The sequence below is a fragment of the Littorina saxatilis genome, linkage group LG15, assembly GCF_037325665.1.
Source record: "Littorina saxatilis isolate snail1 linkage group LG15, US_GU_Lsax_2.0, whole genome shotgun sequence".
Taxonomy (NCBI): Eukaryota; Metazoa; Mollusca; class Gastropoda; order Littorinimorpha; family Littorinidae; genus Littorina; species Littorina saxatilis.
The window spans coordinates 11402385-11418288 of record NC_090259.1 but is presented as its reverse complement, the minus strand read 5'-3'; the positions used below and the strand labels follow the sequence as shown (position 1 = coordinate 11418288).

General features: G+C 42.0%; 1 protein-coding gene and 1 long non-coding RNA gene across 2 annotated transcripts in view; both read right to left on the bottom strand.

The window, feature by feature from the left end:
* Positions 1–15904, bottom strand: part of LOC138948550 (uncharacterized) — a 338312-nt gene that overhangs the window by 239764 nt on the left and 82644 nt on the right. The gene's annotated exons all lie outside the window — the stretch shown is intronic.
* LOC138948515 (glutamate--cysteine ligase regulatory subunit-like) overlaps positions 8874–15904 on the bottom strand; it is a 28718-nt gene continuing 21687 nt past the window's right edge. Inside the window, exons 6-8 of the mRNA XM_070320067.1 lie at positions 15100–15302; positions 13529–13643; positions 8874–12573 (exon numbers count right to left, since the gene is read on the bottom strand). Coding sequence (XP_070176168.1) covers positions 12395–12573; positions 13529–13643; positions 15100–15302 — 497 coding nt within the window. The 3' untranslated portion in view covers positions 8874–12394. The remainder of the gene's footprint in view (positions 12574–13528; positions 13644–15099; positions 15303–15904) is intronic.

Here is a 15904-nt window from a genome sequence, read left to right as displayed (position 1 = left end):
TGTATTTTTGTATTATAAATGCAAGTCATTTGAGAGTTTTGCTTTTTTTAAAGCTTTTCCCAACTTGAAGTTGAACTTGTTTTTACACATTTTGATTTAAAGTTCAGTTTTATATGTCTTTTTACACTCGATTCCATCCAGCCTGTATTGCAGAATTCCGTCCATTTCGGATTCCGTGGTTAGTCCAGTGCTCTGTGCATTTTTAAACCTGTGTTTGGTTTGCACTTATATTGCATATGTACCCGATTTGTGTGTGCATCCGGTTGCTTTCCTGGATCTCTGTATTTTTTAAGACTCTCAACAAAAGGTTTTGCGTCACGTGCATAATGATCCTGTGGCGTTTTGATCCTATCCTGTGGTGTTTTGATCCTGTGGTGTTTTGATCCTGTGTTGGATTGCTGTTGTTGTTTGTATGATTGGGTTTATTTTGTATGAATGTTGTGGTTGTTGTTTTCTGAAGTGTTTGCTTCCCTTTTGTATTACACAGTATTGTTTGCAGAGAATGTTCAACATTTATAGTCAACTTTTTGACAAACACATGCCGCTTTCTGCTTATGATCGTCTGTATCACTCTGTTTTGCATTGTACATTTCTGGATCAAACTGATAAAAGTCATAAAAGGGGACCATTGAAGAATTGTGAAACTACGATGTGTTTTCCGTTTAAAGCTTCAAATGGAAACTTGTAGGAAAGGTAGCGGTGTCTTTGGAGAGCACTGTCTAATTTAATTTTGCAAATTGCAATGTGTAAGTTGGCTTACCTGCAGATGATTTTGTGTGTGTGTGTGCGTAAGAAGCATTTGGCAATTTGTATGTTTTACTTGTTATATGATGATGTGATACATATAATTAGTTATGATTTGCATTAAGATGATGACTTCTCAAGATATTCAAGATAAGATTTGTTGGCAACTTGTACCCCTGTTGAGTTCACTGAAACCAATGGTTATAGGGAAAGAGAACAGAAATTAACAGATGATTGCTTTTTACATTTAGTCAAGTTTTGACTAAATGTTTTAACATAGAGGGGGGAATCGAGACGAGGGTCGTGGTGTATGTGTGTGTGTGTGTGTGTGTGTCTGTCTGTGTGTGTGTGTAGAGCGATTCAGACTAAACTACTGGGCCGATCTTTATGAAATTTGACATGAGAGTTCCTGGGTATGATATCCCCGGACGTTTTTTTTCATTTTTTTGATAAATACCTTTGATGACGTCATATCCGGCTTTTTGTAAAAGTTGAGGCGGCACTGTCACACCCTCATTTTTCAATTAAATTGATTGAAATTTTGGCAAAGCAATCTTCGACGAAGGCCGGGGTTTGGTATTGCATTTCAGCTTGGTGGCTTACAAACTAATGAGGAAGTGAGTTTGGTCATTAACAAGAAGAGCACACGCTCGATCGAGTCACTTTCGCAGTTCTGAATATTATATGAGGCATCAGATGGACAGGAAGAAATTGCTATTCACAACACAATGAGTCACGTTCACATAAAATTTGAGCCCGGTCACTTTTATAGTTTCCGAGAAAAGCCCAACGTTAAGTTGTGTGTTGCCGAACAGAAAAGGCTAGTTATCTCCCTTGTTTTTCTGATAACGTTCGTAAAAGGCTACAGATGTAAATACTTTGATGTAAAGAATAATCCTACAAAGTTTCAATCACATCCGATGAACTTTGTCAAAGATATAAAATGTCTAATTTTTCCTTTGACGCTGACCTGTGACCTTGAAAAAGGTCAAAGGTCAACGAAACCATCGTTAAAGTGTAGAGGTCATTGGAGGTCACGACTAAACAAAATATGAGCCCGATCGCTTTGATAGTTTCCGAGAAAAGTCCAACGTTAAGGTGGTGTCTACGGACGGCCGGCCGGACAGACTAACACTGACCGATTACATAGTCACTTTTTCTCAAGTGACTCAAAAATCAGAAACTTGTAATTAAAATTATTTTTTTATTAAACGATCCAAAAACAATTTCATCTTATTCTTCGTCATTTTCTGATTCCAAAAACATATACATATGTTATATTTGGATTAAAAACAAGCTCTGAAAATTAAAAATATAAAAATTATGATCAAAATTAAATTTCCGAAATCGTTTTAAAAACTATTTCATCTTATTCCTTGTCGGTTCCTGATTCCAAAAACATATAGATATGATATGTTTGGATTAAAAACACGCTCAGAAAGTTAAAACGAAGAGAGGTACAGTAAAGCGTGCTATGAAGCACAGCGCAACCGCTACAGCGCCAAACAGGCTCGTCACTTTCACTGCCTTTTGCACTAGCCGCGGACTACGTTCAGTTTCATTCTGTGAGTTCCACAGCTTGACTAAATGTAGTAATTACGCCTTACGCGACTTGTTTTTATTATGACAGGGAGTTGATTCAACACTGTTTTCAAGAAACCTTTTTTTTTATATAGTGTATGTGCTTCTGCTTTAAATCTTTTTTCTCCAAGATTGTGGGGTGGGTTGTTGTAGATTAATTTGTACGTTCAAAGACCCATTTTCTCAAAGACAAAGAACATATCAAGTTATTTTATAGGTTGTAGTATGGTGATGTTATTGAATTCTACACGGTGATCTTTTGACTGTCTTTGAATAGTCAAATTAAGGCACACTTAACATAAATTACTTTTATCTTCTTATCTTACAAAAGATTTGTCATTTTCATAGTATAATATTTGCGTGTTGAATAAGTGCCGCTTCTGTCCCTCAGTGAGAGCATGTTCCGTCCAAAGACAAAAAAAGTGGCACTTAAAGATGTTTATTTAAGCTTATTGAATCTGGCTATCATGCCTAGTGTTTTATGATTGATGCCTGTTTACATTAGCTCAGCGTTTTCAGTGTTTTTCAACCCCCCGCGGGTTAGGGGGAAGAATTTACCCGATGCTCCCCAGCATGTCGTAAGAGGCGACTAACGGATTCTGTTTCTCCTTTTACCCTTGTTAAGTGTTTCTTGTATAGAATATAGTCAATGTTTGTAAAGATTTTAGTCAAGCAGTATGTAAGAAATGTTAAGTCCTTTGTACTGGAAACTTGCATTCTCCCAGTAAGGTCATATATTGTACTACGTTGCAAGCCCCTGGAGCAATTTTTTGATTAGTGCTTTTGTGAACAAGAAACAATTAACAAGTGGCTCTATCCCATCTCCCCGTCGCGATATAACCTTCGTGGTTGAAGACGACATTAAACACCAAATAAATAAAGAAAGAACAGTGGAACCCCCCTTTTAAGACCACCTTAATTTAAGACTCTGCTTTCTCAGATGTTCTGTTCATACCCTCTGTGGGGCGGGGATGTAGCTCAGTCGGTAGCGCGCTGGATTTGTATCCAGTTGGCCGCTGTCAGAGTGAGTTCGTCCCCACGTTCGGCGAGAGATTTATTTCTCAGAGTCAACTTTGTGTGCAGACTCTCCTCGGTGTCCGAACACCCCCCGTGTGTACACGCAAGCACAAGACCAAGTGCGCACGAAAAAGATCCTGTAATCCATGTCAGAGTTCGGTGGGTTATAGAAACACGAAAATACCCAGCATGCTTCCTCCGAAAGCGGCGTATGGCTGCCTAAATGGCGGGGTAAAAACGGTCATACACCTAAAATTCCACTTGTGCAAAAACACGAGTGCACGTGGGAGTTTCAGCCCACGAACGCAGAAGAAGAAGAAGATACCCTCTGTAAGTATACCTCCATTTTGAGACTCCCTCCCTTTAAATGCTGGATTTTCTCAGGGTTATTTTAAGGGGTTTTCCACTGTACCTTAAAGGGTGTCCATTTATCCCCAACGACAAGTTGACCCTAACCTGGTTGTCACGACATATGCCGCGCTACTGGCTCAGTCTGTTTGGTTGGTTCTGATTACCTCCCATGGATGCGAAAACCTATAGGACCGTTTTTCTTTATTTTTCTCTCTGTTAAAGCCATATGTACTCGATGACTATACCCGCTAATTGCTTTACCAACAGCTGGAGACATGCTAAATTAAGTTCCCTGCAAAATATTGTGGTCTAGGACCCCTTCAATGTTGAGATATGTTAATTTTCATTTTGATCTGGATCGTCCTATTTATAGATTTGCCAACAGAGGTAGCGTTGACGCAAGGAAAATAACTCCGCGTCTTTGTTTACATCCAAAGTTTTTGAGACTCTAAAACAAGCTGTAATGCATGTATATGGTCCGCGCATGGCGACATATCGTCATTACATGGTCTTATGGTGCGTTTGACATCGATTATGGGCAAACTACACTTTGTAAACACGGGAGCGCGTACATATGCCTTTAATTCACCAGTGGCTATGTAACATGTGTTACAGAATTGCACCAGTGTAAGGGTTAATTGTCTTCATAGAGAAAAAGATATAGCAGAACATTAGTTCAGAACATTAAAAATTACAGAAAATTACTTGCTGTTACAAAACTCATTCTGCTTTTCTTCTGTACATTCCTTCTTCAAGTGAACAATGTGTAACTATTATGCATTCGCCAAACAGGCATTCTCTCAGTCATTTGTTGGTCTGTGATTTCATGAATAGATAGCTGTACATATAATATACTGTACACCTACCCACAATGTCTGACTGAGGTGTGTGTAGTGATGATTTAAGTAACAAATTGTGCAGTTTGCAGTCAAAAATAAACTTGCAAAGGCCTCTCCGGGATACTTTTCTTTTATTATGAAACACTGTTTATAGATAGTAGTACAGTTGCTGTGTGTGTGTGTGTGTTGGACGCCATGAATGTTATTTCAAAGAAAAGAATTATGTGGCTGTATTTATGTTTGCCTGCAACCAAAAGATGTCTACTACATAAACAGTGTTGTTCCCAGACACAGAGGACAATGGGTGGGTTTGGACCAGGAGTCAGAGTAAATACATATTGGTCAAAATGTCCTGACCTTAAAAACTGTTGTGTCAAAACGTGTCCCACTTGACAAAGCTATGGGACATTCGACCGGCCTGGGGTCAAAACAAAGTGTCAAATCATAAAAGTATGCGTCAACGACCGAGGCCTGGGAATAACACTACATACAGCATATCGTCACGCTCATAAGATGATTGCCTATGTCATGTTTTGGTGTTTAGAGAAAAACGCAAATAACCTTCTTTGGTTTCTGAACAATCTGCCTATCTCACTTTACTGAAAGTTGCAAACTGCCTATCTCACTTTACTGAAAGTTGCAAACTGCCTATCTCGAGCGGTGACAGCTGGATAAACGTGAGATAAAGAGCTGACAGCAACATTTTCAATCAGCAAAACTGCATAACAAACCACAAACAGCTTTTGCATGCCTTCACATTCTCAAAACAAGTCTTCCTGTATCATAGAGAAAAAGTGCCTAACTCAAGAAACGAGATCGGCAGTTTTGCTTACGTTACCGTGGCAATGGTTTCTGATGGTCTGAGAGTTTGTTCTCTCTAACACATGACATGATAGATACCCTCCCAGTAGCTTCCCCTGTAGTTTCACTACAGAAATGCCTAACACTGAGATAGGTATTTTTCTTATGAGGTGACGATATTATATTGTGTTGCGACAGTCACAGTGAAAATAAAGGAATTAATTAGCCCTTCCTCACGAATGAAAACCTGTTTTAACACTAGCGTGTTCAACCATTCACAATAAAGGGAGAAGAAAAACCTTGCACAAGTACAAATGACTGCACCCATGCATACACTGTGCTTCCTTTCTAGGTGCACTCCATGTTGTGTAAGCAATCATGTTTAGTGTTCACCACCACAGATCTGTCCACTCATCTTTCCAGGCATGGGAATTGAACAAAGTAAAAAAGGCTGAACATGTTTAAGTAATAGCAAAGTCGATGGCACGAAGCACCTAGCCTTACTAGGGGGGTCCGGGAATTTTTTTTCCCCCAAGAACCCAAATGGTGCAATTTTGTGTCATCTGAGGTCCAAGTTTGCCATTAAATTCAGTTTTTAGAACCATTTTTGCCTCCCCCATTTATTTTTTCGGAGGACACTTTTGCTTTTTCAGCGGAAAAAAACAAAATTTCGGCGGAAATTTGCCTTTCGGCGGACAATTCCCATGCCTGCTTTCTAACAACCACCCAAGGGACCGACAAAAAGTGGTCGCTATAGACAGGTGCAGGTCCTTATCCAGAGGTGCTCGCCAGGACAAGTTGGACTGTATATTACAGGAGACACACATCATACACACACCTGACTGTTTCCTGTGCAAAGCAGGACGTTTTTGTTAAATTGTTTTTTCTCAGTGACACGGATGTCAATCTACTAGTTTCATTAATTCAGCACAAAAATTTCACTTCAAACAGACTGCAGCCATACTATTGGTTTTGTTGTGGGTTTTTTTTGGGGGGGTATGTGTCAAAGTGAAGGGCCTCATGGTAGCTCAGTTGGTAAAGCACTGGACATGTGATCCACAGGTCATGGGTTCCAATCCCAACAGGAAGCCCACTTGTCAACTTTATGTGCAGACTCAGAGATGGTACTCATGTCTCACCCCTGTGTCACCCCTGTGTCAGCCCTGTGTCAGCCCTGTGTCACCACTGTGTCACCACTGTGGCACCCCTGTGTCACCACTGTGTCACCACTGTGTCACCACTGTGGCACCCCTGTGTCACCCCTGAGTCACTCCTGTGTCAGCCCTGTGTCACCACTGTGGCACCCCTGTGTCACTCCTGTGTCACCACTGTGTCACCCCTGAGTCACTCCTGTGTCAGCCCTGTGTCACCACTGTGGCACCCCTGTGTCACCACTGTGTCACCACTGTGTCACCCCTGAGTCACTCCTGTGTCAGCCCTGTGTCACCCCTGTGTCAGCCCTGTGTCACCACTGTGTCAGCCCTGTGTCACCACTGTGTCACCCCTGTGTCACCACTGTGTCACCCCTGTGTCAGCCCTGTGGCACCCCTGTGTCAGCCCTGTGTCACCACTGTGTCACGCCTGTGGCACCCCTGTGTCACGCCTGTGGCACCCCTGTGTCACCACTGTGTCACGCCTGTGGCACCCCTGTGTCACCCCTGTGTCACCCCTGTGTCACCCCTGTGTCACGCCTGTGGCACCACTGTGTCACGCCTGTGGCACCACTGTGTCACCACTGTGTCACCCCTGTGGCACATAAAATACCTTTCATTCTGCCACAACTAAGTGCAGGTTGCACCTAAACTTGCACATACCTGGTTAGCGCTACTCTGTTACTGCTAGTTTTTTCTACCGGGAGGAATCAGCCTGACTTTCCCAGCAATGAGACAAATAACAGAAAATTGAAATAATTAAAAATGAAAAGATTGTATAATTCCATGAAAAAGTCTGGCGAGACCCATGGCAGAGGGCATGATTCTTTCTTTATTTGGTGTTTTACGTCGTTTTCAACCGTTCAAGGTTATATCGCGACGGGGAAAGGGGGGAGATGGGATAGAGCCACTTGTTAATTGTTTCTTGTTCACACAAGCACTAATAAAAAAATTGCTCCAGGGTCTTGCAACGTAGTACAATATATGACCTTACTGGGAGAATGCAAGTTTCCAGTACAAAGGACTTAACATTTCTTACATACTGCTTGACTAAAATCTTTACAAACATTGACTATATTCTATACAAGAAACACTTAACAAGGGTAAAAGGAGAAACAGAATCCATTAGTCGCCTCTTACGACATGCTGGGGAGCATCGGGTAAATTCTTCCCCCTAACCCGCGGGGGGAAAGAGAGCATGATTGTGTAGGCAGTAAGGGCTGTGAGGTGTGTATAGAGAAACAGCAAAACCACAGTCACAATTAGCATTGCTTTCATACTTTACTTCACACATAGAAAACACAAGAGAATTAGCCTTGTACAAAGAGCTAGTCAATATATATATATATATACTCTAGCTCTTGCCGGAGTTTAAATTATAAACAATGATGAGGGACAATCAAAATTAGAATAATAAAATCACAGATTCCATTGGTAGAAAATTAATCACCGCAGAAGAGCATACATGTACTTTTTACTGTGACTAAGATCTCTCTCTCTCTCTCTCTCTCTCTCTCTCTCTCTCTCTCTCTTTTTCTCTCTCCCTCTCTCACATCCCCATCCATCTCTCCCTCGCTCTTCATATCCTAAAAGGATAATTGGAATATTATTTGTTTGTTTGTTTATTTGTTGCTTAACGTCCAGCCGACTACGCAGAGCCATATCAGGACGAGGAAGGGGGGATGAAGGGGGCCACTTGTCAAGCGATTCCTGTTTACAAATGCACTAACCCATTACTTGTGTCCCAGCAGGCTTTAGTAAAACTAAATTAATACCTACTGGAAGATTACCAGTTTCCAGTATGTTAAAATAGGCTTAACCTATCTACTGCTGGACTTACATCAGAACACTAACAGATTAAACTATACATGAATCGCGAGACAAGCGGCAAGAGAAGAGATTTTTGGAAAAAATACAGGTGAATGAGCAAGAAGGCAGAAAAAAGAAAAGAATTCATGAAGAAAAAGAGAGCATGACAGGAAAGAGGAACCAAAAATCTACCTAACAGCAAACTAGAAAGCTCCTGCGGTTCCAAAAACAGGAAGGGCTTTTAATTTCATAACCGCAGTGCCCCACTGCGGGAATTGGAATATTAGGCCGAGTCCAAAATATGAAGCCTTTTAAAACAGAGCAAAGTTCAGTGTCTGCACACACACCCCAACCCCCACCCCCCCATCCCACATGTATCTCTCTTTCACACACACACTGTAAGCACTTTATTCTTAGAGCCAGCAGAAGACATCTACTCATTGTTGTGCTCTCAGACCCTTAGGCCAAAAAAAAAAAAGGTCTGTTTACGGTAACATAGGCCAAAAAAATAGGGTCGGTAGGTCGGGATTTTTTTCTTTTTTTTTCCCAAAAAACCATATTTTTACGTGTTTTTTTTCCCCCCAAATGCCAAAAAAAATCTAGGGTCGCGCGAAAAAAATAGGGTCGGTCGGGTTACCGTAAACAGACTATTTTTTTTTTGTTGCCTTAATAACATTGCAAAACAGGCTCAAGCAAAGACCATGTCAACAAAATCTACGCACACACATACACACAAATCACTCCTTGAAAAAACCAAGAGTTGAGAGTATACTCAATCTGCTCAGATGCGCCAAATTATGCAAAATGAAATATAGAAGAAAAAAAATAGATCATCAGACATCAGCAATTATTAATCTTGGCCCCATCTGTATGTGTGCATGATGAAACATGAGTTAGGTTTGACAGACAACAAGAAGAGCAAACGCTCGATCGAGTCACTTTCGCAGTTCTGAATATTATATGAGGCATCAGATGGACAGGAAGAAATTGCTATTCACAACACAATGAGTCACGTTCACATAAAATTTGAGCCCGGTCACTTTTATAGTTTCCGAGAAAAGCCCAACGTTAAGTTGTGTGTTGCCGAACAGAAAAGGCTAGTTATCTCCCTTGTTTTTCTGATAACGTTCGTAAAAGGCTACAGATGTAAATACTTTGATGTAAAGAATAATCCTACAAAGTTTCAATCACATCCGATGAACTTTGTCAAAGATATAAAATGTCTAATTTTTCCTTTGACGCTGACCTGTGACCTTGAAAAAGGTCAAAGGTCAACGAAACCATCGTTAAAGTGTAGAGGTCATTGGAGGTCACGACTAAACAAAATATGAGCCCGATCGCTTTGATAGTTTCCGAGAAAAGTCCAACGTTAAGGTGGTGTCTACGGACGGCCGGCCGGACAGACTAACACTGACCGATTACATAGTCACTTTTTCTCAAGTGACTCAAAAATGATCCATTATGGTACCTAAACTCATAACTGTACATCTTCTTTCTTTGTATGTGGGGTTGTTGTTGTTTTTGTTTTTTTTTGGGGGGGGGGGGGGGGGAGATTTGGAGATTCTCAGACATGCATGGGTGGGACTGAATAATGTCACGAATCCTGAAGAATTTTAAGGGGGGGATCTGGGGGCCCCTAGACACTGAAGGATTTGAATAATTAACAACCAAATAAACGTCACCACAGACATTACGAATCCGGATTTCCAGCATATACCGGAAGAATCCCACCCATGGACATGAAGAATCCCACCCATGGACATGAAAGTTAAAAATTTCAATTAAAAAAGGAAAGAAAAGAAGAGGACAGTTGAAAAAACGCAAGACACGGTTATCATCCTTTTGACAAAACCTGTTAAATGTATTCAGATCATAAGGATAAGAACAAGCCTATGGTTGTAAATATTGTAAGAATCCTCAGCCCTCCACTTCAAACAAAATCTTGTTTATTGTTCATTGAAAATTTCAGGAGGTTATGATTGAAATATTTTTCTGGGAGCTCTTGGCTTTGATGGTGAACCTCACCAGACAAGTAACATAATTATATGCAGAATAATTCATAAACTAAATGCACGACGAAAGGCAGCAACTAGAAAAATGCAGAAAATATTGGATGTAATTGTTTTTATCTTTTAGCGGTACACAAACAGATCTATACAAGGGGTCCACCCAAATCTTGGCACTCATAGAAACGAACATCATTTTCACTCTTGTTCCTTCCCTACATGAAGCAAGGGAGAAGACTAATAAGTCATGCAAAAACACCTGCAGAGTTGCTACCTCCCCTGTTTTTTGGCACCCACTATCGCTTTACCAGGAAATCAATTAATAAATTGGGAGACCAGTTCGGAAAACACTTGGATACAAAAATAAAAAGAATATCGCATGAAGTAAAGGTTGCATACATCTGCTTAGTGTTCATCTGCTGTTTGAAAATGACATGCAATATTCAGGCTAAAATGAACTTGCACATTCAGCATTTAGAATCAACCTCTAAACCAAAAAAAATTCTTCGTATAATGCAAAGTGCTTCAAGTTTGATATTATGCACTGTCCCCAAAATGTCAAATCATTATGAACTAAACTTGGCCAAAACATTATTGCAACAATTTTTGCACGCTAAGAAAAGCATTAAAACGCAATTCATTTTAGTGGAACTTTATATGTTCGAAAAGGTAATTATGTCAGCTGTACATATCATTTGTCCGATTGATGGTACTTGATATAGGCATCCCATGACAGCCTGTCAAACAAGGTCACCACTAAAATCGACCTAACAAAAACCGTAGCCCCGTATTTTAAAATCTGCAAAAAATCAGAATATGCACAAACCAAACACTTCTAACACCCATTGGAAAGGCCATTCAATTTCCAGTTCAGAACATTTTGTTTTATGCACCTGACTGCTTTAGTCTTTATGTAGCTTTTTGTCAAAGGCGGTCGGTGTCAACCGTTTCAGAGGCCAATAAAGGCACGTTTTGCGGCCATTTTTGAGGGGGTCCTCCACCCAAAGAGACATATCTGCTCAAATTCTCAATGATTTGCTTTGGAAATTTCAGATTCACGGATTGTTTGAAGACGCAATGAAGTACGATAATACAATTGACATCATAAAACATTCCTTTGAATTGCTTTCCTTTTTTTTATGGGAACAGCTAGAGAGGTTCGTGTAGAATCTTTTTTAGTCTAAATCATTTTGACTAGTAAAAGTATTTGTTCCTGGTGTCAACTTTTTCCTCCAATCCATTTACTTATTGCTGGTGTAAGCTTTTTTTTCTCCCAATCCATTTATTATAGCCCCTTGAACGCAGTGAAATAATGCATTTTTTTTTTGCATCCATTTTTTCATTCATTCATCATGAGCTCTTACCACACTAGTGTAAACAATTTCTCAAAACAGGCTCCCCAAACTATCTGAGAAAGAAGTTTGGTAAGACTTTTCAATTCCACATCTAACTTCTTCCTATGGTGGAACTCCCCCTTTTTAAGACCCCAACATGTCAGATTCCCTCCTTTTTACCTTGTTCAGGCATGGGAATTCAAAGAAGTAAAAAAGGCTGAAAATATGTAAGTAATAGCTAAGTCGACGGCGCGAATCGCCTTGCCTTACTAGGGGGGTCCGGGGGCATGCCCCCCCCCCCCCCCCCCCCCCCCCCCCAGAAATTGTTTCTCTCCTAAGAACCCAAATGGTGCAATTTTGTGTCATCTGAGCTCCAAGTTTGCCATTATATTCAGTTTTTAGAACCATTTTTGCCTCCCCCATTTATTTTTTCGGCAGAACAAAAAAAATATTTCGGCGGAAATTTGCCTTTCGGTGGATAATTCCCATGCCTGCTTGTTTTCTCAGACTTCCTGTTCATAACCTCTGTAAAATGACACCCATTTTAAGACTCCCTCCTTTTAAAGAGCTGATTTTCTCAGATTTGCGGAGGTCTTAAAAGGGGGGTAGGTTCCACTGTATTGATATAACATCTGAAAATCTAACCCACACCCAACTACAGTCCACACTGGTTGATATGAGCAAAGCGTTCCTCTGCAGCACTCTAAAAAGGAAACAAGATCATACAATGCTAGAGAAGGTATGCATTCTTCAAATTCATTTTACATCCGCCGATGTGGATCCCTGATGGCTCTGAGGACGTAGTTCTTGCTCTTGATGATACTGCGACACTTGACCAGGACAGTGCAGCGAGTGAGCCACAGCGCTGACCAGCCGTAGCCATCCTGCTCTGTGCCGCACTGACGTATGGCCTCCTGCAGCCGATTGCTTGGAATCAACTCTGCAAGAATAAGAAAATGCTATTCACTTTCTACAATAACTTTACATGCAGACTGGCTGAAAAACAATAACCAGCAAAACAAAAAAGGAAATGCTTCATACGACTCCCCTTCGTCATGTCCCATTTCACTCAAAACATTACGTTGGAATGCCCCCCCCCCCCCCCCCCCCCCCCCCAATAAAAGACTTTCTCCTGGACGGCCTAGCACTGCTAATTCCTAAGACTCTCCTGATTAATCAGGGGAGTCAAAAATCATATCCATATGAGAAAATAATGTTTCTCTTCTTTAATCTTTTCTTACAGACTTTCCAGTGACAGTGTAGCCTTGAAGAAAATTCCACTTATCTAAAGAGACACACACATTCATTATTATGTAGTCAACATAATCAGCATTTGTAACTTTCCAGCAAACAGTTCCACTAGATCATGCCAAGAGAAATATTCAGACTCACAGGTATGATCATATTCATCATTCAGTGCTATTTTACAATTAAAGGCACATGTATTCCTCATTTGTTTTTACCAAATACGAATTCATTTGATGATCTTCATGTTTCTCATATGCAAATACCCACAGAATCATTATCTACTTCAAATATCACAAGATAGAGGAAACAAATCAAATCAAATTTAATTTTACGAGGGTCATAGGCACAATAAAGGGAAGTAAGCAACCTAAATAGACATTGACTCTCACTCACTGTGTTATTTCTTGATCTACAGCGCACACTTTTTCCATTTGTTTCCTCGATCTTGTCATGAGCACCAAGCCTCATTTGATGAAGGATCTTCAATTATCACTATTTTATCACACGTCTAATTCAGCATCTTTTTAGATGACATAAAGAAACACTTTCATGTGTTGCAACACCACAAAGTTCAGATTCAAGGGTAGACTGAACCTGTTAGTTCATCACACACTGACAGCATAACTAAAACGAGAAGTAGAATTTACCTGGGGGGTCGTTGTGCGTCTGAAGCTGGATGCCCACCTGTTTGGCATACTCTACCAGGTCCTTAGGCATCACACAGCAGGACGCAAGATTCACCTGGTTCACGCATGGTTTTACCTGCACAGTGAAAGGTACAGAGACATTCTCATCAATGAGACTCATTCAAAATATATGTCTCTCATTGCCAAGAATCCTCTTAAGTCTGCATGTCCGTTTCTAATGTCTTATCATCTGAAGCGTTCACTTGAAGATCAAATGCTACAGAACTGGCTATCCGTACTGAATACATTGTAAACTCCATAAACCCCATGTATCAGACTCATTGGTGAAAAGCTGGCCTGAAATTACTGATAATTTATCATCATAAATTGATACTTTGTGCCTGCTTTAACGCCCATCAAAGTTCAGGCTTCAGCTATACCGGCATGCACTCACGCGGACATAGACTGAGGACAAAACAAAACAAAAGCAAACACTCCAATGAACAAAAACCAGCTTGGATTATAGGCAACAAAGTCATTCAACAACACTAGACAAGTATGCAAGCAACAAAGTAGTTTGTCTTCCCCCTCCCCATCTATCATCCATCCATCCCCTCCCCGCCTTCCCTCCCCCTCCCCATCTATCATCCATCCATCCCCTCCCCGCCTTCCCTCCCCCTCCCCATCTATCATCCATCCCTCCCCTCCCGCCTTCCCTCCCCCTCCCCATCTATCATCCATCCCTCCCCTCCCGCCTTCCCTCCCCCTCCCCATCTATCATCCATCCATCCATCCATCCCCTCCCCGCCTTCCCTCCCCCTCCCCATCTATCATCCATCCATCCCCTCCCCGCCTTCCCTCCCCCTCCCCATCTATCATCCATCTATCCATCCCCTCCCCGCCTTCCCTCCCCCTCCCCATCTATCATCCATCCCTCCCCTCCCCGCCTTCCCTCCCCCTCCCCATCTATCATCCATCCATCCCCTCCCCGCCTTCCCTCCCCCTCCCCATCTATCATCCATCCATCCCCTCCCCGCCTTCCCTCCCCCTCCCCATCTATCATCCATCCCTCCCCTCCCCGCCTTCCCTCCCCCTCCCCATCTATCATCCATCCATCCCCTCCCCGCCTTCCCTCCCCCCTCCCCATCTATCATCCATCTATCCATCCCCTCCCCGCCTTCCCTCCCCCTCCCCATCTATCATCCATCCATCCATCCCCTCCCCGCCTTCCCTCCCCCTCCCCATCTATCATCCATCCATCCCCTCCCCGCCTTCCCTCCCCCTCCCCATCTATCATCCATCCATCCCCTCCCCGCCTTCCCTCCCCCTCCCCATCTATCATCCATCCATCCCCTCCCCGCCTTCCCTCCCCCTCCCCATCTATCATCCATCCATCCCCTCCCCGCCTTCCCTCCCCCTCGCGACCGTAGTACTTACTAAACCTATTTTCTTTCATTCTGAGCACATTTTTACAGTAAACATGACATATCTATATATTTTTGAATTCATGAGAAGATGAGGAATACAATAGAATACAAACCCAACAGAGTTATTTTCGGAATGCGTCTATTAAACTTAAAACTCTCTCTGACCTTGGCCCAGTCGTAGAGTTCCTCCAGTTTGGCCTTGTCAAGGTCAGCGACGCCGATGGCAAGGACGCGTTCCTCGGCCACCAGGTTCTCCAGCAACAACCAGTAGGGTTTGATCTGATCCACAGTGATCTCCTCCTCCGTCTCAAACATGCTCAGCGACAGGAGGACCGTCTCTGCCAAAGTCACCCTCAGATCTGACATTGCTGCACGAAAAATCGAGGAATGTAGTTTTTAAGCAAGGGTGCTTGTTGATAAACATTTTTATTTCAGCTGTTTGGTCTGATTCTTGACAACAATAAATCTGAGAAATCTGACAGCTTGAGGAATTTCTTAATTGACAATTCTACATTCAAGTGTATCCAAGTGTTTCCAAACTGGTCTCCCAATTTATTAATTGATTTCCCAGTTAAAGAACGAACGAACGAACCAACCAACCAACTTTATTTTTCGAGGGTAATGGAGTAGATACAGCAAAGATCTTTTTTCATCCAGCCCTCGCCCAAGAGGGAATTAATTAAGCAGTGCATAATATTAAAGCAGGAGAAGAAGCAAAACAAAAACAGTGAGATCGAGGGTGCTTGTTGTTTTTGTTGTTTTTGTTTCAGCTGTTTTGACTGATTCTTGATGACGGGCGCTGTGGCGGGGTGGTAAGACGTCGGCCTCTTAATCGGAAGGTCGAGGGTTCGAATCCCGGTCGCGGCCGCCTGGTGGGTTAAGTGTGGAGATTTTTCCGATCTCCCAGGTCAACTTATGTGCAGACCTGCTAGTGGCTTATCCCCCTTCGTGTGCACACGCAAGCACAAGA